Source organism: Sceloporus undulatus, chromosome 1 (genome assembly GCF_019175285.1).
Source record: "Sceloporus undulatus isolate JIND9_A2432 ecotype Alabama chromosome 1, SceUnd_v1.1, whole genome shotgun sequence".
Lineage (NCBI taxonomy): Eukaryota > Metazoa > Chordata > Lepidosauria > Squamata > Phrynosomatidae > Sceloporus > Sceloporus undulatus.
Window position 1 is genome coordinate 378725992 of NC_056522.1, and position 28000 is coordinate 378753991.

The 28000-nt window shown below is 44.0% G+C and overlaps 1 protein-coding gene across 2 annotated transcripts; it reads left to right on the plus strand.

The window, feature by feature from the left end:
- Positions 1–27732, plus strand: LOC121933529 (cyclin-dependent kinase-like 1). Of its 2 annotated transcripts, none has more exons than XM_042473416.1 (10): positions 1–62; positions 3432–3723; positions 10740–10861; positions 14403–14475; positions 16989–17079; positions 19086–19286; positions 21183–21265; positions 22323–22379; positions 23931–24086; positions 26184–27732. In XM_042473416.1, exons 2-10 carry the CDS (start codon positions 3556–3558, stop codon positions 26283–26285), a joined length of 1053 nt encoding a protein of 350 aa, XP_042329350.1. In that variant the 5' UTR covers positions 1–62; positions 3432–3555; the 3' UTR covers positions 26286–27732. The 2 variants fall into 2 exon arrangements, with proteins under 2 accessions (XP_042329350.1, XP_042329340.1); XM_042473406.1 differs by lacking the exon at positions 1–62 and adding an exon at positions 2817–2872.
- The last annotated feature ends 268 nt before the right edge of the window (positions 27733–28000 follow it).

Genomic DNA, 28000 nt, shown 5'->3' on the forward strand with positions numbered 1-28000 from the left:
GCAGCGAAGGAGAAGAAGGAAGGAAGGAAGGCAGGGAGGGCGGCAGGGGAGCAGAGGCCCAGGTGAGTCCCTTCCACTGACCTTCGCAGGCTCTTCTTGCAAGGCAGGGCTCCCGGGCTTTCTCTCTCCTCTCCGGGGGCTTGAGGCTGAGAGAGCCATGTGCAGAGGGACCCAAGAAGACCCGAGCCAAGGCCCCCTTGCAAGAGCCAGAAGAGAGAGAGGCCTCCTCCTCCTCCTCCTCCCGGGGGATGCCCCCTTCCTGCCCTTGCCCAGGAAACCTGAGTCCCCCGGAGGAGGAGGAGGAGGAGGAGGCACAGGGTCGGGTTGCAGCCCTTTGCCAGCCCTGTCCTCCTTTTCCAGGACATGTCCTCCATTCCAACCTCTTTCTCCAGGAATTGCAAAAGGTCTTCCATTCGGGATGGCCAGGGTTGTCCTCCTTTTCCAGGACACGTCCTCCAATCCAGCCTCCTCTCCAGAAATTGAAAAATGTCTTCCATCTTGGGTGATCAGACGTGTCCTCCTTTTCCGGGACACGTCCTACGTTTCAAGCCTCCTCTCGAAGAGGAATTGCAAAATGTCCTCCTTTCCCAGGGCCTGTCCTCCATTCCAGCCCTTCCAAAGCTGCCTCCCATTTTGAGCATGACTTAAGAAGCCTGGATTTCAGTTTCTATTAGGAGGGCCTTTAGCTTTTATGTGGTGACAATGTCCTACCTTTTCCTTGGATGCCCTCCTCCTTTGCAGCCTTTGCTGATCCCTTTCTGGATCCCACCGGCCGCTTTTTCCTTTGGGGAGGATCTGTGGCTGCTGGCATCTTCCTGGCACATCGCCCAAAAAACCCACGGCCACGAAAGCCTTCCTTTGACTTCACAGATCCCGCTTGTGCAGGATTTCTCCACTTTCTGTGCATGTTCATGTGAGACTTCGTGTGAAAATCATCCCACTTTTGCGGGATTTCCTGTTTTAAATCCCGTTTCAGCATGAGATTATTGATCCCCTGTGATAAACTCCTGAGACTGTTTTAAATCTGTTAGCCACTTTGAGTCCCTAATAATAATAATAATAATAATAATGTGTTTGAGTCTGGGCCAGGCTGTGTGCATCTGTTAGTCCTCACCATTTCAGGTTACTTTTTAGTCAGCCCCAGAAACCTAGAGTCGGAAGAGACCCCGAAGGGCCACCCAGCCCAGCCCCATTCTGCCAGGCAGGAAGACTCCATCCAGCCTCTGCTTGAAAACTTCCAAGGAAGGAGACTCCACCACACTTTGAGAAGCAAGTTCACTGCCAAACATCTCTTACCGTCCAAAAGTTCCTCCTAATGTTGAGCTGGAATCTCTTTTCCTGGAGCTTGAATCCATTGCTCCATGTCCTAGTCTCTGGAGCAGCAGAAAACAAGCTTGCTCCATCCTCAATATGACATTCATGCCTTCTGCAACCTATTTGAAAGGTGGACTTCCAGGAGAGGCAAATCTTCCACAAAAGCAGCCTTGGGGTCCATGTGTGGCCGCTGGGACATTCCTGTCCCATTTGGCTGGTCTTCAAGAATAAGGCACAGGCTTTGCAGGAAGGACAGTTTTGGAGGAAGAAGGCCGGGAGAAAAGTGACCTTCAAGTTGCAGGAGGTAATGGAAGCAGAAACATTGTCTCTATTCCTTATTCTTCCACCTAAAGAGGTTCCACCTCAACCTTAGGAAGAACATCCTGATGGTAAGAGCTCTTCAACAGTGGAAGATGCTTCCTCAGCGGGTGATGCAGTCTCCTTCTTTGGAGGCTTTTAAGCAGAGGCTGGATGGAGTGCTTGAATTGTGTTTTCATGCATGGTGGCAGAACGGGGTTGGATTGGAAGGCCATTGGAGTCTCTTCCAACTCTACGATTCTATGGCTCTGTGCTTCGTGGTGCAACCAGGAGTTCTCACCCTGGCATTCATTTGGAGAGGGGATGGGCAAACTGGGGGTCTGGGGCCAGATGCAGCCCTCCCCCATCTTTTTTTAAAGCCTTCCAAGTCTTCTACATATAAGATTTATTTCTGCTGGCCTGACAACAGTACATGTGAAAGGGATCTACACTTGTGCCCTGCCACCACTCGCTCTTTGCACTATTTTCCTTGTTCTCCCTATAGCAGTTTGACTATTATCTCCAGCCCTTGATGAACTCCTGCCTTTCAAAAGACTGCTCCCTCCCCCATTTGCTAGACCTTAAAGTTTTGGCTGACTTTGGCTTCCCGCAAATATCCGGATAGCTGAAGTCATCCATCACAACTACATCTCTCCTTTCTGAGTGTGTGGTTGTCTGTCATAGAAAGACATAATCCAGTTCCTCAGTACTAGAATCCCACAACAGCATCCCTTTCCCCATGTCTTTTAAGGAGTTTCATGATCTTTGCAGTCAAAGGCTTTGCTATAGTCTATAAAGCACATGCTGATTTTCTTTTGGAATTCCTTGGTGCTCTCCATTATCCATCATATGTTTGCAACGTGATCCCTAATGCCTCTTCCTTTCCTGAGCCCCACTTGAACCTCTGGGATTTCTCTCTCCATGTGTGGTTGGAGTCTATGTTGCAAAATTTTGAGCATGCTTTTGCTTGCGTGGGAGATCAGTGCTATGGTCCTATAGTTGCTGCAGTCTCTTGTGTCTCCCTTTTTATGGATGGAGATATATATTGACCGCTTCCAATCTGTCGGTCATCTTTTTGTTTTCCATATCTGTTGACTTATGTTGGTTAGCACTAGCGCTGACTCTGTCAGCATGGATTGCAGCAGTTCAGTTGGAATGTCATCTGTTCCTGATGATTTGTTTTTTTGCCATTTCTCTTCTTTCAGGTTCCACTTCACTTTTTAGAATTTGGGGTTCATCTTCATATGGCTCTTCATTCCATGTATCCTTCATTTGTTAATCTCTTTGTTTGTTTAGCCGCTCCCAATTGCAGTGTAGTCATAGTATGTTGCACAAATTCAGTCTGTGTGTATAGAAGACAGTAAAAATGTTCTGCTTCATGGCAGGCACCTATAAAATATTTGCAACCTCCATTCACTGAGCAGGAGAAGACATTACTTCTGCAGTCTGAATGTCCTTATCTAGGTCCTGATGCCCAGCAGTTTTTGGATCCTGCCTATCCCACAAGAAAAATAGCTTTAATAGATTATAACAGATATGCTGAAACCAATCTGAAAAGTGACTTGTTTGGAGGTTTTAATGGTTTTTAATGGTTATTTCCCTCTAGTCTGCCCTGGACTATCAAAGACCAGTTCATTGTCTAGCATTCCCTTTTGCCCTTGGAGCCCTTTTGCCAGACTACTAAACAATGAATACAGCTTAGCCCAGGAAACCTTAATACCGTCCGTATTAAAAGTCCTGAGAAGCACAATAAACGTTTGCCAGCTCATTCCAGTGCTTCTGGATAATTGCAATTGTGTTTTTCTTGGATTATTTTACAGGTTTAAGGTGGTGCAGGTCCTTTGCATTGTTTGAAGGATTCAGGCAACAAAAGGGTGACCTTTCATTAGTGCCAGCCTTCCCTTTGATTCTGGGGATTTATTACCGGAGGTGGTTCTGTTTACCATGGAGAAATATGAAAAGATTAGCAAGATTGGCGAAGGCTCCTACGGAGTTGTCTTCAAGTGCCGGAACAAGGACTCCGGGCAGATCGTTGCGATCAAGAAGTTCCTGGAGTCAGAAGATGATCCGGTTATCAAAAAAATTGCACTTCGAGAGATCCGAATGTTAAAGGTAACTTCCCTGGACTTCCTCTCTGGACAATCCAACTGTGTTAGGACTATCTATAGAGTTGGTTTTCCAGAAATGATATGGTTTCCTTGCTGTTAATTAATCTAATTCGCTAACAAATTAATGTCCCTTCAGCATATGTTTACGTCACAACACTGTGGATCGAATATTGATAAGAGCAAGAGGTCTCTTTCTATTATAAGAGATGACCCTTATTTAATACTTGTCACTTTTAGGCCTGACAAGTGTCCCTTCTTATAAGGGATGCCCCTTATTTGAGGGATGGAAAGCTTATCCCTTTTTATAGCCTGGATGAGATGACCAAAAAGTCTGTATTTTGGGGTGCAGAGTCCCCCTTCATAAAGACATAAAAATCTCTAGACGTGTGACATAAAAATGTATGAATATGAACAATATGTTAATAGCTAAGTTAATGGAAGTCAATACTTTGGTTTTGTATTTAGGTAACACACAAACTTGACAATAGCTACTTCCTGGTTATCTAACTGTCCCTTATTGATATTTATAACAACAACAACAACAACAAGAACGCTTATTTATAATGCCCTTTCCACCAAAAGGCAGGACATCAAACATATATAATAAAAAAGGACAATAAAACACAACACTGTAAAATGCTATAATACTAAAATAATATACTAATATACTAAAATCTGGCAACATGATCCTGGGGTGAGGAAAGCACAACCTGTGGGTGTCATTGGCCCCTAGAGCTTTGTTTGTGGCCCCTTGTAACTCCTGGGCCCCTTTCCCAAATTTGAACAAGAAAAGTCCCAAATATTTACGGCATTTATACCCCGCCCTTCAGCCCTAAAGGCTCTCAGGTTCCCTGCCCTCAGGCTTACCATCTAAAAGACAGGACACAAAAGGAGAAGGGAATGGCGGTGGGGAAGGGGATGAGGTCCAGCGGTTCTTCTCTCCCTCTGAGGCCTGGACCAAGGCAGATGGGCTGGAGGGAGGACTCAGCTTCTTAATCTAGGCCAGGCCTGATGGAGCTAGGCCTGCATCTTTCCCTCCATGGCCGGATGGCACCAGATGGTCTGGAGGGAGGGTTCTGCTTCTCTGGACATTTACATGCTGAACATTAACAAGACAAAAATAATGACCACAAAGGGTTTACATAAAATCAATATAGATGAAGTAGAAATTGAAATAGTTAAAGACTTCTCATAGCGTGGATAGTTTGGATCAATCATTAATCACAGTGGAGACTGCAGTCAAGGAATTAGAAGAAGATTAGGATTGAGAAGGGCAGCCGTGAAGGAACTAGACAAGGTCCTAAAGTAGCAGCTTTTTGACTAACTGAAAGAAAGAAGTTGCCAGCATGAGCTTTTGTAGACTTAAGTCTACTTCCTCAGATGTAGACTACATCCTCCACCAAATGGATCTGAGAAAGCAAACTTAAATCTACGAAAGCTCATGCTCAAGGTGCGGCAAGATCCCTCTACAAACTAACACGGCTATATCTTTGAAGATCCTAAAGTGTAAAGGTATAGTTCTGAACACTAAAGTCAGGCTCATCCAAGCCCTAGTATGGATGTGAGAGTTGGACAGTGAAAAAAGTGGAGAGAAAGGAAATCAACTCCTTTGAGATGTGGCCCTGGAGAAGAGTGCTGAGGATACTGTGGATGCCCAAAAAGACAAAGAAATCGGTCCTTGAACAGATCAAGCCTGACATATCCCTAGAAACTAAGAGGGAAAACAGACTGTTCCATTGGAGCAGCGTTCCTCCACCCCTTTCCTCGCCGGAACGGGGCCACAGCAACCTCACACCACAGCCCTGATCCAGCATGCCACGGCCCCGTTCCAGCACTTTGCCAGCATTAAAAAGAACGACAAAATACCGCTCCTTTTAGTGCTGGCAAAAAGGTGCCCTTGCTGCTGCAGTGGCTGCTTTTTGGTGCTCATTTGGTGCAGCCGCGTGTCTAAACACTGCGCCAACGGAGCACCATAACACCCCCCGCCATGTGGTTGGGCACATGGTGTGACGCCAGCATCAGGGTGAGCGGCATCAAAATGTCATGCCCCCACACTAGTGCTTCAAGCTGGTCTGTTTAGCCCCTAAGATGATCAAATTGAGGCTGTCATACTTTGGCCACATCATAAATATAGTATAGTAGTACAGAAAGTATGTGTATGTGTCTTCTAGTCATCTATGAATTCCATAGGGGCAAGTCACACTCTCTCAGCTTCAGAGGATGGCAACTGCAAAACCTCTCTAAAGAAACTTGCAAAGAAAACCCTACGATAGATTCACCTGAGTATTGCCATAAGACAAAAATGACTTGGAGGCGCACAACTACAATAAATGTGTCTTCAGTTTTTCTCATTAAATGGATTCCATAGGGTTTTTTAAGGCAAGGAATATTCAGAAGTAATTTTGCCAGTTCCTCTCTCTGAAATCTAGCCTACATCTCCTGGTATTAATTTGTAGTCTCCCATCCAAGTACTAACCAGGGCTGACCCTTCTTAACTTCCAAGATCAGTTGGGATCTGGTGTCTTTCACTTCATCTGTTGACTTATGGCAACCCCATTAATTTCATGAGGTTTTCTTAGGCCAGGTCTACTCAGAGATGGTTTTGCCAGCTCCTTCCTCTGACGCATCATTTCTAGCACCTGGAATTTGGCAGCAGGTTCTTTTTTTCCTTCTTCTTTCCACTCCACTTTTAACTTCTTAACTCTTTGACATGCCCCATAAGGGCTGAAGCTGCAGGGTGGCAAAATGAGGGTATTGACTCCAGACAAGAATTCTGGCCCTTTGGAGGAAATTTAAATTTTCCCCAATCTCTTGTATTACGGTAACTTAAAACTTTAGCTGAATTTTTAGAAATAGCATTCAAACTACCAAAGAAAAGTGGATGGCAAAGTGGCCAAGCAAATGCAAAAAAAAGCAACTGAAGAGCTTCTAGTTGCAGAAGGTTTTTGGCGTTTCTCTGCAATGCAAGAAATCTGGGGACTGAAGGAAAGTTTAACAGGACGGGCAGGATTTTCTTATTTGCAAGCAATGTGGCAGGGACTGATAACCTCCTCTGATGCTTTGTGGGAAGAAGATGGATGGAAGGCCCAGAAAAATACACAGTTGTGGCAGCCGTTTATGTCAGGAGGCTGGGTGATAAATGCATCTCCTCCTCCTCCTCCTCCTTATAGACCCGGAGCAAACAAAACAAGAAAAGAAAGAAAAAGAAAACCCTCAAATGCTCAACAGTTCTCCGTATCCCTTTGCCAAGGAATCCATACTGAACACAGTATTGATTTAACAAGTGTGGGCCTGTTCCGCCGTCTCTCAAAAACACTTCCTCCGTCAATAGTAACCGATTGTTTGTTTGCTAATTGGGTTGAGCAAGGAGAGGCTTGTCCGAGATCTGATACGGCCCTCTTCACCCACCGCAGCTTTCCTGATCAATCATTTTTCAGCCGTGTAAACACTCAGCGGACAAAGGGACTCAGTAACTCACACCCAACGGTAGCACAATTTACCGAGATGAAAGAGGCACTGCTGTCTTCCCTTTGTTTTTTTGTCTCATTGAGATGCAAATTCTGGTTTGGAAAATGTATGACGTGGTGATTCACCTTCATCAGAAGCAGAACAACTCTTGATACCTGCTGCTGTGGCACATGGGTAGGAAGGTGCCATTTGCACCCATGGGCTTCTGTTTGCCTCTTATGGGAAACAGGATGATGGACTAGAGAGAAGTCTTTTGGTCTGAAGATTACCTGGAAGGACCCTCCTATGTGTTCCTCCAGTAGAAGTATGGGAGCAGGGTCTTCTCAGCTTTGGCTGCCAGGTTTTGTTAAAGCCACCTTTGGAGGTCCTACTGGGCTCCAGTTCCTGCACCAAAGGGTTGCCTTGTTGTTAGCTGCCTTTGAGTTGACCTCGATTCATGACAACGCTGTGGATGAGACATCTCCAAGACTCCCTGTCTTCCACCGTTCTGTTCAGGTCCTGCAAATTCATACAGTAGGCCCTCTCATTACGCGGGGAATCCGTTCCGGATCCCCTCGCATAAGGGAAAATCCGCCTGTGCTCGAGCCCCATAGGAAATAATGGGGCTCCTGCATGTGGTGCAGCAGTGCGCACGCGCCAAGGGCACACACACTATTGTTTCCCTCCCAAGCAGCTTTTGCATTAGCTGGAAGCCGCATAAAATGCGTGTGTGTGCCTGTGACTTCCTTAATAGAGTCTGTCCATCTCGCACATGGTCGTCTTCTCCTTCTACACCCCTCCACCTTCCCCAGCATAATTGTGTTTTCGAATGAGTCCTGCCTCCTCATGATGTGGCCAAAGTACAACAGCCTCAAACTGATCATCTTGGCTTCCAGGGAGATCTGTGGTTTGCATCCTCAACATCACCATGAGTCTAGGAACCATTTGTTTGTCTTTTTGATCACCCACAGTATCTGTCAGGGATTTGAAGGGTTAAAACACAGCACACAGGGAAATGCTTGATGTGTGTGTGTTTGGCCATGAGCATTCAGCAGAGTGGCAAGGTTGAACAGCACAGCTGAAGCTCATTGGCTCAAGGACACTTCAGTGTCCAAGTGCATGTAGCCATGGATGATGAAATCATGTGTCTAGATTGCACAGGAGACACATGACATGGTTACACACCTGAACTCACTGGGTTTGGGAGACCACATGGTCTGGAGACTATATAAGCCCAGGGGTTGCAAGTGTGTGGTGTGGGTTTGTAGAAGGAGTTGGATTGGTATGGTTTGGAGTTTTAGAGATCTTGTTTTGTATTATAGCACTGAATAAAGAGCATTTTGGGAGACTAAGTTTCTCTGGTGGTTTATCAGAAGAAGCTACAGCATCGGTTTGCTGTGTGTCCCCGGAGGTTCCTGCATTGCTGCAGTTCCTGGAAGACATCCAGTTGCTGTCATCCCAATTGGACTTTGGAGCCACACTTCGGCTTCTGGAAATTTGCCAGCTCTGCTCCAAGGGTCTGATTTAACCCCAGGACTCGTTTGAGTTGCTGACAGTGGTTGTTGGACCCCAGCAGTTGCGCTGACAGTATCTTCACCATTCTCCTCCAGCACCACATCTCAAATGAGTTCATCTTCTTTCTGTCCACTTTCTTCTTTGTCCAGCTCTCCCATATGTACATGGTGATGGGCAATACAATGGCTTGGACAATACTAACTTTAGTGCTCTGTTGTATGTCTTTACTCTTTAGGCTCTTATCTAGTTCTCTCATTGCTTGTCTGCACAGGCCCAAAGGCCCATTGCCCCAACGTTGTCCTGTTTGGACAATGCGTGGCCCACACCCTACTTCTTGTGTGGGCAGTCTGGACAATGTCTGACACTTCCCATATCAGAACCTGAACATAACACAGTCTTTTGGTAAGATTTGAAGCCCTCCATTTCCATGCTGCGGTCTGCACAGGCATCCCACTGAGCCACCTGACATGTCCACAGCCTTCACAGGTCACTCATTCCAAGGTCAGAACCAGGTGCCCGGCCATATGACTGTGGTTGGATGCCTTATTCTGACCTCAGAAGCAGGTGACCCACAGCTGGCAGCAGATGCAGCAGTTTATGCACTGGCAACTTCCCGATCAGACTACTGTGATGCACTCTGTGTGGGGCTGTCCTTGAAGAAGATGCAGAAACTGCAGCTACTCTAAAATTGACTGCTGACTGGAATACCAAATAGGTAGCATGAAGATGACCAGATCTTAGGACCTGGCCTGGAGTCTCCATTTTTTATGGGTCATCTCCAGACAGGAGATGAAGATGCAATTTTCCAATTTTGAGAGGCTCACCTCAAGGTAATAAGAAAAGGCACATCTCCAGCTCATGTAATAGAACAGCAGTTTGCTACAACTGGCAAGGACTGGTTTATTTATTTATTTATTTATTGCTAAAACTTTCAAAGATACTCCAGGGAGTCTATATATTAACCAGGTTAGCTCCTTTCTTCCCTCCTAGTCATTGTGGTGCCATAATTCACACACCATTGTGCTCTGCATCCATCTTCTGTCTAGAAGTAAAAAATTGTGTATGCCTTCAACTCATTTCCGACTTACGGCTACCCCAAGGTGGAACGTATCACAGAGTTTTCTGGGGCTGAGACTTGCCCAGTAAGTTTCCATAGCCAAATGGGAAATTAAACCCTGGTCTCTGAGGTTGTATTCCAAAGCTCAAACCACTACGCCATGTTAGAAGCAAATAGGTTACATTAAATGTTCCTTATCTCATCTTCCAGAGTAAGTGAGATGGAATAATTCCTTTGCAATTTGATCCCCATAAAAGAAAACATGCTAAAAATAATACATAAATGATACCTCACACCAGTGCAAAAAGCTAGGATTACAAAAGGAACGACAATCAATTGCTGGTGAGGATGTAGTCAGGGACGTAGCCAAGGGGGAGGGGGTTCTTGGGGTCCGGACCCCCCCCCTTCTGTTAGATAAAATGAATGGTGTATGCTGCCGCACCGCCGCACCCAAGCCCCATTATAATGGTGGCACTTAGTCTGGACCCCCCCCTTCCCAAAATCCTGGCTACGTCCCTGATGTAGTGAGAAAGGGACATACATACACATGTGGCTAGATTGTCCAACAATAAAATAGCTTATATACTTTATACACATAGCCTGAAGATAATTTAGTGCAATATTTGTAATAATTTTCTGCATGAAACAAAGTTTGTGTACACTGAACCATCAGAAAGCAAAGGTCTCAGTATCTCAGCCACCCATGTGGACCATTTTGGATTTTGGAAAAATGTAGGTTTCTGATTTCTGGGTAAGGGAAATGCAATCTGTACTGATTTGTTGTCTAATCCTATAACAGGGTTTTTAAAAATTAGGGGAAAGGAATTCCCTGATCTCCTTTCAAGGCAGGATAAAAATATGATATTATACAAGTAGAGTTTAAAATACAGGGTGATCTTTACAGTTGTAAAGATGATTTTTGGACCCCCTGTACTGTTTCCCTTTCTTGGTATAGACACAGTGCACAGTGCTCTGACATCCATCCTTGTTGTGCTTTCCAGCAACTGAAACATCCCAACCTAGTCAACCTCCTGGAGGTTTTTCGGCGAAAACGGAAACTTCACCTGGTCTTTGAATATTGTGACCACACGGTGCTCCATGAACTGGACAAGAACCCGCGTGGGTAAGTAACCAGACCCTTGTCGGGTGCCTTTTTGGGTGCTGGAAATAGAAAGTCTCTGTTGTCAATGCTTCTCTGCATCACAGTGCATGAGTGGCTGCATCTGCACTGTAGAATTAATGCAGTTTGACACCACTTCAATGGCCATGGCTCTATCCTACAGCATCCTAGGATTTGTAGCATTGAGAGGCACCAGCATGATTTGAGCACTGAACTACGACCCTGGAGTTTGTTGTTGTGCGCCTTCAAGTCGTTTCTGACTTATGGCAACTCTATAAAGGGGGAGGGGGTTCTTGGTAAGATTTATTCAGAGGGAGTTTCCCATTGCCTTCCCCTGAGGCTGAGAGAGTGCGACATGCCCAAGGTCACCCAGTGGCTTTCATGGCCAAGTTGGGAATCGAACTGTCGTCTCCAGAGTCTTAGTCTAACACTCAAACCACTACCAGGGTTCAATCCCCTGCTGAACCATGGAAACCCATTGGGAGACCTTGGGTGAGTCACAAACTCTCAGCCTCAGAAAACCCTGTGATAGTTTTACCTCAGGGTCACCATGAGTTGGAAATGACTTGAAGGCACACAACAACAACAACAACAACAACAACAACAACAACAACAACAGATGCATCACAGTTCTCTAATGAGCTGGTGTTGTGCAGCTTCTATGTTGGTCTGTTTTTAAATTATATTGTTTTTAAATTTGCTGTTTGCTGCCTTACATCCCTACATTGGCAGAAACGCAGGATATAAGTAGATGATGATGATGATGATGATGATGATGATGATGACGACGACATTGTGTTGTGTCTCATCGAGATGGCCATTGCATAAAGCACTTCCTTGTGTTATCCCTGAACCATGACCTTCCTGAAGTCTAGTGTTTTGAATGAGAGAGAAAATAATTTGTCTCCATTCACTTTCTCCAAAAAACTGATTTTGGTCCTTTTCCCCTCTGCAGCCCCTGATTCTGGTCTAATCTGCACTGCAGAAAATAATCCAGTTTGACACCATTTTAACTGTCATGGTTCAATTACATGGAATTCTGGGATATATAGTTTTGTGAGCTATTTAGCCTTCTCTGTCGGAGAGCTCTGATGCCACAACAAACTGCAAACCCCAGGGTTCCATTGCATTGAACCATGGCACTCAAAGCGGTGCCAAACTGCATTATTTCTGCAGTGCAGATGAGACCTCTGTTCCTACAAGAGGACAGGTTGCCATCCAACTGGTAGAGACGTCTAAGAAAATGAACATCTTTGCTGAATAAACAGAAGCCGGCTTGCATAACTTAAGGTGAATGGTTGGGACCATGGGGATCATCCTAAAGCTTCTGGGAAGACAACAAAGCGGAGAGGGGCTTCCTGGAATTGAAAGAGAGAATTTTATTCGGTGGCAGGCAAAAACAGCACTGGTTTATGGGCCCTTTTTACAAGGACAAGGCATTCTCAAAAGGAGAATGGTTGGGTAGAGGTAGCTTGTTATTTATCTTTGGTCTCCTGAAACAAATGGAAAATGTAATGGTTGTTGGTTATATCTAAAACCCTGGGAGAGCATTCATCCTCTGACCATTTCAGTGGAGACTGGGGGCTGGTCACAAGAGTTGAGCAATGTTGTTATGAAAGGTCCAAAACACACTGCAGAAATAATCCAGTTTGAGACTGCTTTAACTGCTTTGGGTCAGTGCTAGGAAATCCTATGAATTATAGTTATTGTGGCCCTAGAGTTGCCAGGTAGAGAAGGCTGCAGTCTCACAAAACTACAATTCCCAGGATTGCCTAGCACTGAGTCAAGGCAGTTAAAGCGGTCTCAAATTGGATTATTCCTGCAGTGTGTTTTGGACTAAAGTGATACAGTTTAAGCTTTGTAGTTTAACAGGTTGAGGGAGACAAAATGACTCAATTATATGGAATTCTGGGATAGTAGTTTTGTCCTCTATCAGAGGGCATGGGTGCCTCACCAAACTACAAATCCCAGGATTCCATAGAATGGAGCCATGGCAATTAAAGCAGTGTCAAACTGCATCAATTGTGCAGTGTGACAGTAGCCTGAGAGAGAATGATTTGCTTTTGGATGTATGGAATGTCAGTATTTAAACGGATTTTGTAGCATCTTTGAGACTAACTGAGCCAAAGAAGTTATAGCATAATTTTCATAGACTTGGCCTACTTCCTTAGATGCTTTTGGATGGGTTACTGAGTCCTAGGATGTTACAATATAAGGTCTCTTTTAAAAAACTGGAAACACAACATGATTTGTAGATCCCCATAGAAATGATGGAGATGGCTAAACTAAGGCTGTCATACTTTGGACATATCATGAGACAATGTGATAATGCTTGATAAAGTGGAAGGCAGTGGAGAAAAAGGGAGACCATTTCACAGGTGGATGGATTCAACCAAGGAAGCCATGGCTGCCTGACTTTGCAAGACCTGAGCAGCGTTGTTGATATCTAAGTGATTTGGAGAGCTCCCATTAATAGGGTTGCCATAAATCAAAGTCAACTTAATGGTCAATGACCACAATCATATGGTAGATCGCATGTCTAGGGAAAACCGGGTAAGCGTCCTGTGTTCAGCAGTTGTCATGGCATCTCCTATGTGGTCTCCGGTATGCAGGCTTGCAAGAGCCATAAAGCTTTTTTAAAGGTTAAAAGCTTATCAGTGGGAACAGTAATTGGAGCAAAACAGGAGCTCTGTTGCTCATATTAACATTTTGGGTTGCCTTTTGCAGAATGCACGATGCATCATTGAAATCTAGAGGCAAGATTTTATTGCAAACAGCTCTCCATGGATTTATTATCTGCAGATTCAAGCATCCATGGCTTGAACATTACACACACACACACACACACACACACGTAAGGGACACCATTTCACTATCCCACTGTATTTATTTTTTAATACTTTTTATTAAGTTTTTACATAACAGGGGAAGCAATGAACAAAGATTGCCAAGTAAACCCCATGATAGAGTTGCCTTAGGTTCACCATAAGTCAGAAAGGACTTGAAGGCACACAACAACAACAACAACACTTTTTGTCATTGATTTCTATTAGGAGAGTGACTTAGTGTTCCTCTTTTCTTTAACTGTACACACACACACACACACACACACACACACACACACACACACACAAACTATGGATTGACTCCCCCTTATCCAAAATGTTTGAGACATTTAGCTTTCTCTGTCAGAGAGCTCTTGTGCCACAATAAACTATAATTCCCAGGATTCCCTAGCACTGAGCCAGAACAGTTAAAGCAGTGTCAAACTGGATTATTTCTGCAGTGTGATTAGTTAAATTAATCTTAACATTAAGGGAGCTATCCAAGGTGCTAGACCTCTTTCATGGGATTGGGTTCAACGACTGGGATAACTCCTTTACAGCCTGGGTTGAAACGCGGAGAGGATCCACTGACCCACGGACATGGAAGGCACCATGTGCAGGTGCCTACATGTTTGGTAGGACTTATTTGGGACAGCATGCGGTGTGTACGGTGCCTTTGTGATCACTTTTCTTCTCCTTTTTCAAAATTCTCTTTCCAGAGTCCCAGAGCATCTTGTGAAGAGTATAACTTGGCAGACTCTTCAGGCAGTCAACTTTTGCCATAAACACAATGTAAGTAATGTAGTAAGAGCTGCTTGACAGTGGAAGACACTCCCTCGGAGGGTGGTGGAGTCTCCTTTTTTTGTAGGTTTTTAAACAGAGCCTGGATGTCCGTCTGTCAGCAGTGCTTTGATTGGGCATTCCTGCATGTCAAGGGGTCAGACTGGATGGCCCTTGGAGTCTCTTCCAACCTTATAACTCTATGATTCCAAGTCTGGCTATCCCAATATTGTAGCTCTCTTGTTTGCATCCATTCCTTTTCCCCTGCTTTGTTTCTCTAGAACAGCCATCCCCAAACTCTCCAGCTCTGTTAGGTTGCAACTCCCATTTTTCTGGTGATAATGGGAACTGTAGTCCAACACTTCTGGAGAGCACCAGATTGGATGCAGGCTGATATAGTTTCAAACTTCCTTTATTCAGATTTCCCTTTTTTTTCCCCTACACCCAAAGAATCTCTTATGGTTTGAAGGAAAGTCTGTGAGAGTGTACCAAGTACACTTCTGTGGTGGTATTCCTATAAAGACTTTAACATCTTCAGAAAGAAAATGACAGGGGACTAAATCTAGGGTAAAGATGGCTTTCCAGATGTTGCTGAACTGCAGCTTCCAACAGTCCTAGCCAACAAAGCCAATAATGAAGAACGCTTGCAGCTAAAAATTCAACAGCTTCTGGAAGGTCTCATAATTTCCATCCCTGGCCATGATAGTTGACTGCGACAGAATCTGCACTGCAGAAATAATTCAGTTTGACAGTGCTTTACCTACCATGGCTCAATGCTATAGAATTCTGGGATTTGTAGTTTTATGGGATATTTATCCTTCTCTGTCAGAGAGCTCTGGTGCCCCATCAAACTACAAATCCTAGTATTCCATATCACTGAGCCATGTGTCAAACTGCATTATTTCTGATGGGTAGATTAACTTTAGACATGCATGCTCTCCCAAATAAAGATACTTTACTTTATTTAAAATCTGAAGTGGCCACTTGATAGTCCTCAGCAGAAATAAGATTTAACCTTTGAGACATTAGCCAAGTTCCTACATCAAGGTTGCATACTGTAAATCTCTGTATGGAAAGTTACATACCATCCAACATTTCATAGATGAAAACCGGGGCACATGTGGCCAAGCAACATCAAAGTATGGTCATGATGGCAAAATTTATTAATGAGGGAGAACACTCAAGCTAGAAGAGGCTGCAGCAGTTTGCTTTTGCATGAATTTACTGGGAAGGGCAGATTCTGACCCATCTCTCTCCTCTGCTGAGTTCATTCAGTGCAAATCTTTACTCTTTGAACTCCATTTGGAGCTCATGAATGAAGCTCAGAACAAATGGGGAAGGTGGGAAGAGGAGAGAGAAACCAGGGCACTTTAAAAGCAGCTGAAAGAGTGGGATGGGGAGTGTCCTTGCCAAATTAGGACTGCTGGTGGTTATGGAGTTATCCATTGACTGTACTATGTAATAGTTTTATTGAGTGGCAAGACTGGACAGCTGAACACAGACCTAAATGAATGCATAACCCAAGGTGCATATGCATCCCAGGAGGAATGGCACTGCATGTGCAACTCTGCATCCACAACTTTGAAATGAATGCAGACAGCGTGCACAGGACAGCAGTTGTTCCACAGTCTCACTAAAGAGACCTAAGGCATACAGATAAAGGGAAGATGTTCTTTCCTATATCTGTATCTATACCTGTATCTGTTCAGGCAGACCCAACTCCATCAGGGCTAGCCTGAAGGAATTGTCTCCTCCCTCCTTAACTGTCATCTTCTGGCCTCCTATTCCCCTCCAGCTATGCTCTGAGTGTCTGGGGGAGAGGCTTGCGTACCCTAGTGAAGTTGTGAGCTATTCTGGCGGTGGTATAATAGCCACCGGTAGGGCCTCCCATGCCAGACAGGTCACAACCAAAGGGTCTGACCAAGAGCGCCAAAAGGCAGGATGGGCTCTCTAGCCTTATGGCAACCAACCATCCTAGGAGAAGGAAAACTCTAATCCCAAACCCAAGCAGATGGTGCTCATCTATCCCTGTAAGGTCAACCATCTAAGAGAAGGAAACTCTAATCGAACCTACGATCCGAGGTTCCGAGCACATCCATGCTTGCCAAGGCCTCAGCTGTCAAACCTCTGGTTTAAAGGGTGAGGCCAGTTCTGTGCACGCTGCGCTCCACCAGAAAAATCCATTTCACAGGCTCAAAGAATACATCCAACGTCATCAACGGGCTTGTAGAATTTTAGTATGGATGAGTCCTTCCTGAATAGCTCACAACTTCACTAGGGTACGCAAAGTAAAGCCAAGAATCTATATCTACATCTATGTCAATATAGGTTCAATTCTTTGCTTAACTGTGGAAACCTTGGGCAATTCCCACTCTGTCAGCCTAAGAGTAAGGCAATAGCAAAACCTTCTCTAAATAAACCCTGCCGAGAAAATCATAGGAGGAGGTCAACATGCAGGCATATAACAACACCAATATATATATTGTGTTTGACCATGTCACTGATGCTGCTTTTCTTGCCTCCAGTGCATACACAGAGACGTGAAGCCAGAGAACATCCTCATCACAAAGCATTTTGTCATTAAACTCTGTGACTTTGGATTTGCTCGCATCTTAAGTAAGTTTCTGGGAGGAAAGTCAGACAGTGCTGCCTGTCTGCAAACAGAATGAATACTTTAATGTCTTTGCCTGATGAAGAAACCAGTGGAGCTTCAAAAGCTTGCAACATGTATTTTGTGCATTTTGGTTGGTCCAATAACAGTATAGCTGTTTTGTGGATTTGGGATGCTTTTATAGAATAACAGTAATAACAATAATAACTTATAACAATGTTATAACAACAACAACAATAGAATAACTGTTGACAAAGTGGATTTCCCTTTCCACAGTCTTCAAAATCTAACCAGAAGGTTGGGAACTCTCTGAAATGAATTGCGAGAGGATAATGTAGGACAGGGGTGCAACCTGTACACCATATGTGACCCCTTGGCTATTTTTATGGGCCCCTAGAGCCCTTGGGGTCAAATGGAGGGATTTATATTAAATAGCAAATAAACTTCTGCTTGGGAGCCAACATGCTAGTTTGCACATTAGACTATGACTCTGGAGTCCAGGGTTCGAATCCCCACTCAATCATGAAAATCTAATGGGTGTCCTTGAGCATGTCACACTCTCTCACCCTCAGATGAAGGCAAAGGCAAACCCCTCTGAACAAACCTTGCCAAGGAAATCCCATGACAAATTTGCCTTAAGGTCGCCCATCCTGGCACATAGAATGATCTGGAGTCCAATTGTGAACCTTTCAGTACAACTCATGATTTATTTTAAATTAATTATTATCAAGCTGGATATCCTAGTTTTCCATATGTGCTCCCTCTCTAGAGAGAGAGAGAGGAGATAGCCAAAGTGGCTTACAACATGGTGGCCAGATGTCATATCCTCAAATGTGAGCAAGGCATCATAAAATGTAGGCCATTCAAGAAGAATGAAGATCAGTACAAAATAACAGTTAACAACACTGAAGATAAATATAAATTCATTCTATATGGTTTATTTACAGCTATATTACACATACTGTATTTTATTATCCTTTTATGATTTTATTTTACAGTATTTTGTTATCCTTCGCTATCCATCTTATGCTCCTGTTTGCTGCCAAGTAGAGGAATTTCTCAAAGGGGAACAGTAAACTTGCTGTTACTCAAAAGGCTTCTTAGTGGGGCTCAAAATGGAGGATATTTTGAGATTCTTCCTGGGCAGGAGGTTGAAATGTAGGGCATCTTCTGGAAAAGGAGGACATCTGGTCACTCTGGCTTCTAATGAAAAATTAATATACACAGCCCTTTATCACAGCATATGTATCAATCTCAGTACAACAGGAACCAATTTGCACTACACAATTATAGTACTATGATCCCACTTTAACTGCTTTGAGTCCATCCTATGGAATCCTGAGGTTTGTAGTTAGGTGCAATACTAGAGGAGCCTTCTTGCTGAGAATGCTCACTCCCCCTACTTAAACTGCAACTCCCATGATTCCATAGGATGGAACCATGGCAGTTAAAGTGGAATCATAGTGCTATATTTGTCCAGTCTGGTCTCTTAGGCTGCAATGGAGTGAAACACGTGGGCAGAAAAAAAACGGCTTCTGGTCACTTTGGAGTCATGTCGATTACACAACACACACTTCCAAATTGACCAGAAGACGCACTGAGGCCACGCTCCAGTCCTTTGGACCAGAGCAAAAAGGAGTTGGAATTATCTGACTCCTGGAAGCGTCGGTCAGCCCCAGTGAGCGTGGCCTCCCTTCAGAGCAGACCATGCAGTCAGTGGGATTTGGTCCCGCTTCTGGCCAGAGCAGACTCAGGCCATCCTTTATGCCTGTTTGCTCCAGCCCAATCCTATACTCATTCACCTAGGAATAAGCCCTATGAGTAGGAGTAAGGTCTGGTGCCACAACAAACCATTCCCAGAATTCTGTAGATGGAGCCATGGCAGTCAAAGTGGTGCGGATGCAGCCTCTGTGGGTGCAGATGTGTGTGTATAAACACAGGATCTCTGGTCTGTGTTGCTAATTTCTCACCCTGTTTCTGCAACCCTTTCCTGCAAACTCACCTCACGCAGCCGGACCCAGTGATTATTACACGGATTACGTGGCTACCAGGTGGTACCGTTCCCCTGAGCTCCTTGTAGGGGATACACAGTATGGGCCTCCCGTGGATGTCTGGGCCATTGGCTGTGTCTTTGCTGAGCTGCTCTCGGGGATCCCTCTGTGGCCGGGGAAATCTGACGTGGACCAGCTTTACCTGATCCGGAAAACATTGGGTAAGGAAAAGTTCTCAGTTCAACTGGTGGGAGGTCTGGGGTTGACAGACTTTCCCCTCTTCCCACCTCTTCTGTAAAACATTGTTGCATGCATGGCCCATTTGGAATGGCTCTAGTCCAAACCCCACAGAAAAAAAAATAGGACCTGTGCAATGTTTGGGCAGGATAATGCTTCATCTGGGGGTTATTCAGATGGGGAAAATAATCTGGGCTGAATCTGGGCTGAATCTTTTTTGTTCACAGGCATTTCAAATGCATCTGATTAAGTTTTGGGGTGGGCTGCCCCTAAACCCACTTAACCCAGGATGATCTAGATTGGGTCTTTTCCCAAGTTTTAAAAAAAGATTAGCATTGTCGACAGTGTGAATAACCGATGAGAATAGACCCAGGAGGTTGATGTCAAGGCAATCCTGGATCACCAGTGGGAATTGTGCAGCCTTGAAACTACAACTCCCATCAGTCCTAGCCAGGAAAGACAATGGTGAAGAAGGTTAGGCATTTCAGCTCAATAACATCTGTAGGGCTGCATGATTCCATCAAATATTCTTGATCAGAGATGGCCGGTTCCCATCCCTAAATATCCCCATGGTTCACACCTCTCATGGTAAGCCTAGGTAGCTCTATTTTCCTCACCTGTACATCTCAAAATGGTGAGAGGAAATTATTTCAATGATGGAATAGAGGACATATTAATCAAATTTGCAGATGACACCAAATTAGGAGAGGTAGTGAATATCCCAGAGGACAGGCTCAGAATTCAAAATGTCCTTAATATACGTATTAGAAAGCTGGGCCCAAACTAACAAAATGAATTTCAAAAGGAGAAAGGTAGGATACTACACAATGAAATGTACACATATAGAATGGGGGACGCCTGGCTTGACAACAGTACAGGTGAAAGGAATCTAGGAGTCATAATAGACCACAAGCTGAACATGAGATAACAGTGTGATGCAGCAGCTAAGAAAGCTAATGCAATTCTAGCCTGCCTCAATAGGAGTGTAGTGTCTAGATCAAGGGAAGCAATAATGCCACTTTATTCTGCTTTGGTCAGGCCTCACTTTGAATCTTGTGTCCACTTCTGGGCACCATAACTCAAGAAGGATATGGACAAGCTGGAGCATCTGCAGAGGAGGGCAGCCAAAATGGTGAAGGGCCTGGAAACCATAAAGCCCTATGAGGAGTGGCTTAGGGAGCAGGGTATATTTAAGCTAGAGAAGAGAAGGTTAAGAGGTGATATGATAACCCTGTTAAAGTATTTGAAGGAATGTCATATTGAGGATGGAGCAAGCTTCTTTTTGGAGATTTTCAACCAGAGGCTGGATGGCCATTGGTTAGGGGTGCTTAGAATCATAGAATCGTAGAGTTGGAAGAGACCACAAGAGCCATCCAGTCCAACCTCCTGCCGTGCAGGAACTCACAATCAAAGCATCCTTTGATTGTTTGTTCCTGCATGGCAGAAGGGAGTTGGACTGGGTGACCCTTGGGGTCTCTTTCAAGTCTAGGATTCTATGACTGACTAAAACATTACATCAGCTTATGGACTGGGCAATGTGTACCTCTCATCTCTCACTCTGAAATGGCGAGGACAGACAAACACACATAGCTTGGCTCATACTGAAACACCAATGGCATCCAAAAAGGGATAAATGAAAGGCTGTCTGGTATAGCAAGTTTGGGGGATGTTTTTTGGCTTGCGCCACAAAACAACTCCTGTGCCAGACAGTTGCCTGGTTGTTCATCATGCATGGTTTATAAAGATGCTTTGCTGTTCCCTCTCCAGCCACTGCATACAAACCAGCACAGGAAGAATCCTGCAGTGGCTGTTGGTGTTGCCAGTCCAGTGGCACTCTTGCGATTTGACTGCCCTTTTTTCTCTTCTGTTCTTGCCCAAAGGTGATCTCATTCCTAGGCATCAGCAAGTCTTCAGCACCAACCAGTTCTTCAGTGGGGTCAGGATCCCGGATCCAGAAAGCATGGTGAGAGGCCTCCTTCCCAACCCAACTGACCCTCAAGCCCTGTGTGGCCCAAATCCATCTCTGCAGATGACAAGATGGTTGTCTCTAGCTTCCCAGTCTTTGTTTTCTCTCCAGGCAAATGCCAGGAAGGTCATCTTCTGCATAATGGCTGTTTGTGTATTGCCTAGGAGCTGAGACCAGTAACAGTCAGCTCCTGGACGTGGCTGTAACCATGGGCGATCAAGAGATGGGCATCCAAAATTGGCTGCTCGGGTGGGAAAGGATTGCCATTGGAAACAAAGAAGAAAGTGGCCGGCTGGGGGAGAGCCAAATTGCAAAGATTAAAGGGCAAACTGTCCGATCTGTGCCAGCTCACAGCTATGTATTTAAAGTAAATAAATAAATGTGTATTGCAGAGTTTTGGGTTGCCTGGGAAAGAAGACCTTACTCTGCAAGGGTGAGAGCCTGCTGGGTGCAGTGGTTCGAGTATTGGACTAGGACTCTGGGAGACCAGAGTTCAAATCTTCTCTCAGCCTTGAAATCCCACTGACTGGCCCTGGGCAAGGCACACTCTTTCAGCTACAGAGGAAGGCAAAGGCAAACTTCGTCTGAAGAAATCTGGCCAAGAAAGTTGAGCCAGCCTGGTTTTAGTGTTGGACTAGGAGTCTGGGAGACCTGAGTTCAAATATTCCTTTACCTCTGGAAACCTATTGGTGACCTTGGTCAAATCACACACTCTCAGCCTAAGGGAAGGGCAATGGCAAGCGTTTGAAGAAATCTTGCTGCCCAAAAAACCACCACGATAGATTTGCAGTACTGAAGACAGTAAGGTGTAGTTGTATAAATGCTGGACTAGGACTCGGGGAGACTAGGGTTTGAATCCCCACTGAGCCATAGAAACCTTGAGCAAGTCACACTCTCTCAGCTACAGAAAGCAAGGGCAAAAATCTCTTCTGAATAAATATGTCAAGAAAAGCATATGAAATGCTCATCAGAAGTGGGAGTTGACTTGAAGACACATAACAACAGCAACACATCCACCCCCCTAAAGCTAATTATTGTATTGCCTTTTTTATAGGAGCCTCTGGAAATGAAATTCCCATCCATTTCCTATTCTGCCCTAGGACTCATGAAGGTGAGCAAAGCACCACCGTATTTTGGTACATAGGCTTCAGATTAGGAAATACCCAGCCATAATGTAAACAAAGGAACTAACTGGAGCCTGGAACATTGCTTTTTTTGGACTACAGTTACCAGAATCCTTAAATCAGCTTGTTATGTTTTTATTTTTTGGAATTTTAGTCCACAAAAGTGACTTTTCCAGGCACAGGAACTTGATATAATAACAACTGAAACAAAGTTCAGGATGTAATCTTTGGATATTATGTGGTCTTCAGGTCTGACAACACCAAAAACAAATAGAGCAGTTCCAGGTTTTTCACCTTGCTTGTGTTTTGTTTTCTCTTCCAAATCTTAACTAAAATTTAGACCGTTTGACCCTATATAGCCTTTCTGAGGTTTTTATTACCTCCCTGGTGATCATTAAAAGGGCTATCCATGGGAAAGTGGTTGTTTGCAGCCAAATCAACTCCCACTTACCATCGAGTTAATGATCAGCCAAGTCTTGATGGTCTTTTTTCACTACAGGGCTTTTATGTAGCCAAATCTGGATTAAAAAGTAAATAGCAGATTGTTAAATAGACCTCAAGGAGCCTAGATACCCTAAAGGCACCATCAGATTTCATCTGGTCCTAGAAGCTAAGCAGGGTCAGCACAGGTCAGGACTTGGATGGGAGATCCTCAAAGAATACCAGGTGCTGTAGCAGACTATATTTCACTGAGAGCCAGCATGGTGTAGTGGTTTGAATGTACGACTCTGGAGACCAAGGTTCGATTCCCAGCTTGGCCATGAATCCCACTAGGTGATCTTGGGCAAGTCTCATGCTCTCAGCTTCAGGAGAAGGCAATGACAAACTACTTTTTGAACAAATCTTGCCACCCCCCCCCCCCCCCCCGCCCCCATATTATAGGTTCACCTTAATGTCATCATAAGTTGAAAGCAGTTTGAAGGCACACAATAACAATATTGTGAGTGATAAATATTGTGGCACTGTCATTTCTTTTAGCATGATACATGATTTCTCATGATCTAAATAATCAAAGACTTAGGCTGATTTTCTTTTGAAATTCTTTGGTGCATATGTTTGCAATATGATCTCTAGTGCCTTTGCCTTTTCTTAGCCCACCTTGCCATATGGCATTTTGTGTCCCACATATAGGTAAAGTCCTTGTTGTAACATCTGAACACCATTGATTGTGTATTCTTACATGGCAGGGGGGATAGGACTGGATGGCCCTTGTGGTCTCTTCCAACTCTGGGATTCTGCAAATAGAATGGCAACCTTGGGTATAAATTGAATAAGCAAATAAAAAGTAAAATAATTAAAATAAAATGCTAACATCAATTTAGCACCTTGGATAGCCCCTTTTAAGTTAAAACTAAAACCCAGAATGGATAAATGTTCAACTGATGTGGGGGCCACCACCATTTGTGACTTCCTTCCCGCCCAGGGGCTGTTGGGAAAAAGATAGACTGCTCTGGTGCCCTAGCTTTCAATACATGTGGCCTGCTTTCCTGAATTCACCTATATGATTTTCGCCCCATCTCTTTGGTTTCTCCTCTCAGGGCTGCCTCCACATGAATCCAGCCGAAAGGCTGACATGCGAGCAACTCCTTCAGCATTCTTACTTCGACAGCATCCGGGAGGTAGAGCTTGGGAGGGAGTGTGAAAGGTCAATGGCGCGGAAACCAAGCCGGCCAATTCGAAAACACATCCCTGGGGTAAGATCTTGGGATGAGGGGACACATATATTTCAGGTGTGGAATATTCTTGAAGTGGTTGAACTACTAGTACCTTTTCCCACACCCTAAGCCTTTCCTTGGACAAAGAAGAGAGAGCTGGCACAATCAAATGGTCCACAGATTCAGTTATCCATGGCTTGAAAATATTCCAAAACTATATGCTTCCCAGAAAGCAAACCTTGCTTTTGCTAAAAAAAATTTGTAAGGGACACTGTTTTAATGTGAACTCAAAGGCTTTCATGGCCGGCATCCATAGTTTTTTGTGGGTTTTTCGGTCTCTGTGGCCATGTTCTAGAAGATTTTCTTCCTGACGTTTCGCCAGCATCTGTGGCTGGCATCTTCAGAGAATGCTTGCCTGGAAAAAAGTGGGTCTATATATACTGTGTGAGCCTGGGAATGCAGGAGTGATTTGCATGTTTATTGTTCTGTGTTGATGGCTGGCCTCAGGCTGGAGGCTAATGCAAAAGAGGATTAATGTCTGCTAATTGGTGATCATTATCTGCTGGGAAAGCCCCTGACTCTGAGTGGTTTCCCATTTGCATTTGTTGAGTCCTCATTTTGCTATTCTTCAGGACTGGTAGCCTCCAGCTATCACTCCTAGGCATGATATGATTAGTTCTGACTAGAGGAGAGCCACTGAATCAGTTGGATTTACCTATCTCTTGACTCACCTTTCACTGAGTCTAGTCTAGGATCTACTGGGATCTACAGTGAGTCTGCTGCTTGGTTAATGCCAGAGATTGGTGTGACTGTTTAGTGGCTGAACTATGAATGGGATCTTGCCAACCATTTGTCTAGGGCTTTGCCGTGGTTCTCAGCCAGAACTAAGACCTTCCAGGTCAGAGGTGGCCAGTGTTGTCACATCTCACTTGTGGAAAGGTGAGAGCTACCCTGTTTGGCTTATGCTGATGTGAATTAATCTAAAGCACTCTTTCAGATCATACATTCTACCTGTTCTTGACATCCATCTCTTCCTTCCCACTATGGGCACAGCATAGAATTTTTAGGAGGGGGGACTATAACTCCAAGAATCCCTCAACCTTATCTTTTCCGTGGACTCAGATATCCAGGACTTCTGGCCTCCTCCCAGTAGCATCATTAGGGTTGCTGTCACCCATTGTGATAACTTATGGTGTCACCCTCCATTGATTTCCTCCCCTACCACACCATACACACCATTAGTAATGTTTTTGGTACTCATAAATCATAATTCCCTATAAAACCAAATGTAATAGCAAGAGTTGTGACATAAACAACTAGCAAAAATTTACAGGTTAAATTGCAATATCCTATGTTCAGCCTAAATGTGTTTATGCGTACAGTGGGCCCTTGATATCCACTGAGGTTTGGTTCCAGGACACCCCATGGATACTAAAATCTCTGGGTGCTCAAGTCCCATTAAATGCAATGGCATAGCGAAATTGTGTCCTTTATATAGAATGGGGAAAAACAAGGCTTGCTTTTGGAACTGATATTATTTTTGAATATTTTTGAGCGGTGTATGGTTGAATTTGTGGATTAAAAAAAATCTGTGGATCCAGAAGGTCAACTGTACAGCTGGCACTCCACATTTGTGGCTTTGACTTTTGCGGCTTTATCTGTGATTTTGATTAATATGTTCTCTCTAGGAATCTCTAGGTCCTCCAGCGCAACTGTGCCAGAAGTTGACCTAAGGAGTTTATCACACAGGAGGAATTTCTCTTAATTTCAAATGAAAAGAAAGTGGGGCCAGAACGCATTCACTTAAAGTCGCTCGTTTAGCACAATTATGTGAATTCGAATTGCATGTGAACTGACTTCCCATTGCCCAAAAATAGCCTGCCATTGCCCGAAATTGCGTGTGGTAGTCTATCACGCAATAATGTGAAACCCCATGATTGTGTTTGGATTGCCATTGGATTATACTTGCAGTTTCCCTTGTCTGATAAACTCCAGAGATTTATGTGTTAGAACCTAGAAGTTCCTAGAGAAAACACCTCTCTAGGCATTTGTAGGTCCCCCAGCATGAATCTAAACCAAAGTGTGCAGATGCAGACCAGCCACACATTCTTATTTCTTCTGTTTGTTTTTTAACAGTACCTGCCCCAGTTAACCAGCAGCAACATTTTACCTGCTTTGGATAACAAGAAGTACTACTGCGGGATGAGAAAACTGAGCTACCGTTTCCCTAATATCTAAAAGAAACAGGCCCTGTGGCTAAACTGGATTGAACATTAACAGACTTGGGCTCTGAAAGGGGAAGTGAAATGGAAATGGAAATGTATTGGGTATACACAGACGCGAGCCATGAAGTTCTTACTCTAATTGGGGCAAGCTTTGAAAGAAAATCTCTGCCGCAAAAGAGGGAGTGGAGCATCTGAAGATTTGGAGAGGCTTGTGGTTCAATTGAAAATATAGCTATTTGGGACTTAGAAGTTTGTTTGTTTGTTTGTTTGTTTGTTTGTTTTGTGCAGATGGAAATGGAATTGTATCTATAATATACAGAATTATTATATGCTTGCAAACATGTACCATTTGGGGCAGCAGTTCTTAGCTTCTGCAGCCTGTTACAGAAGCAGCTGAAGTAGAAGTTGATTCAAATATGCCAAATACATGTCATTCACAAAAATCCTTTTGTGTCAAATTAGGAGACAGACAGAGGAGAGCTGGTTTATATCATTAGCAGCATCAACTTGGCCAATCCTGCAAATGCAGCTATACAGGTGAAGAGCTAGTTTTGTGCAATGAGGCTTGAGAACCAGGATGTTACTGATTGCCATCTCCAAGATAATTTCCCTAGAGTTTTTCCAAGCAAAAAACTATTTTGACCCTTTACTACTAGATCTTGTGTTTGATTCTGAAGTATGAACTGGTAATAACAGGAGGAAATATTTTTCCCTCTCCATATGATGAAAGGAAAGGGTTAGTTGAATCATAAATGCTAAATTGAAACCGTTTGCTCCTGTGTACATACATTTCACCTGAAACCAAGTCTTATTTTGTGAAGTGGGACTTATTTGCAAATGAACACGCACAGGACTGCAGCCTATGGAATTCATCAGCATTGGGAGTAGCCTTAAATTTGCTTTGTCTTTGTACAGAGGGAGAACCAAAGACCATGTTAAAGAAATCTCTATGTATCTTGTGTTTGCAGGATCAGCAGGTTATCACAGATGGTTTCAGCCAAGTTTTGCTGTGCCGTTTCTGGCTAATAATTTGGTTTGTTACCTCCATTCCTTATGGAGGGGATAATGAACTGTATGTTACTTTGGACTGTTTGTAGCTCATCCTTTACCGATTCTCTTTCTATCTTAAAATTAGTTGTTCTTCAGAAGCTGTTGTTCACTTCTAAGTAACTGCTTAAAAAACCCATGTTGGCAAGAGTATCATAATGCTGTTTTCTAAAACCTTTTCCAACCTGACACCCTCCAGAGCTGTTGTACTACAATACCCATCACCACGTCAGCCATTGGTGTGATTCAAAGAAATGTAAGCACTAGATGACTTTATTCACCTATGGCTGCACTGTGAGCAACTCAAGACAACCTGCATACTATTTTATGCGGTGCTCGATGACCAGTTGACTAATGCTTGATGTAACTTCATCTGTGCATTGTTCCAGATGTAACTAAAAATCTGTTCTTGTCAAATTTCTTTGCTTCCTGTACATGACTCAAAATAAAATTCAAAAATATAGCCATGTTAGCCTGTAGAATCAGCATGTAGAAAGATCTTCTACAAAAGTTCATGTTGCCAACTTCTTTCTTTCAGTTAGTCTCAAAAGGTGCTACAAGATCTCTCTACATAGTAGACTCTGGGGGACTTCTGAAAGATCATGGCTGTGATTCTAGATCAGCTATGTAGCTACTAAGAACATTACATACCTAAGCTGTTTCTAGATTGGCTATGTAACT

Bases quoted from the DNA above. Each gene is read 5' to 3' on its own strand.
- LOC121933529 (XM_042473416.1), top strand. From the start codon at position 3,556: ATGGAGAAATATGAAAAGATTAGCAAGATTGGCGAAGGCTCCTACGGA. The intron at 10,862-14,402 runs GTAAGTAACCAG...TTCTCTTTCCAG, and splicing joins CTGGACAAGAACCCGCGTGG to AGTCCCAGAGCATCTTGTGA. The intron at 19,287-21,182 runs GTAAGGAAAAGT...TCTTGCCCAAAG, and splicing joins CCTGATCCGGAAAACATTGG to GTGATCTCATTCCTAGGCAT.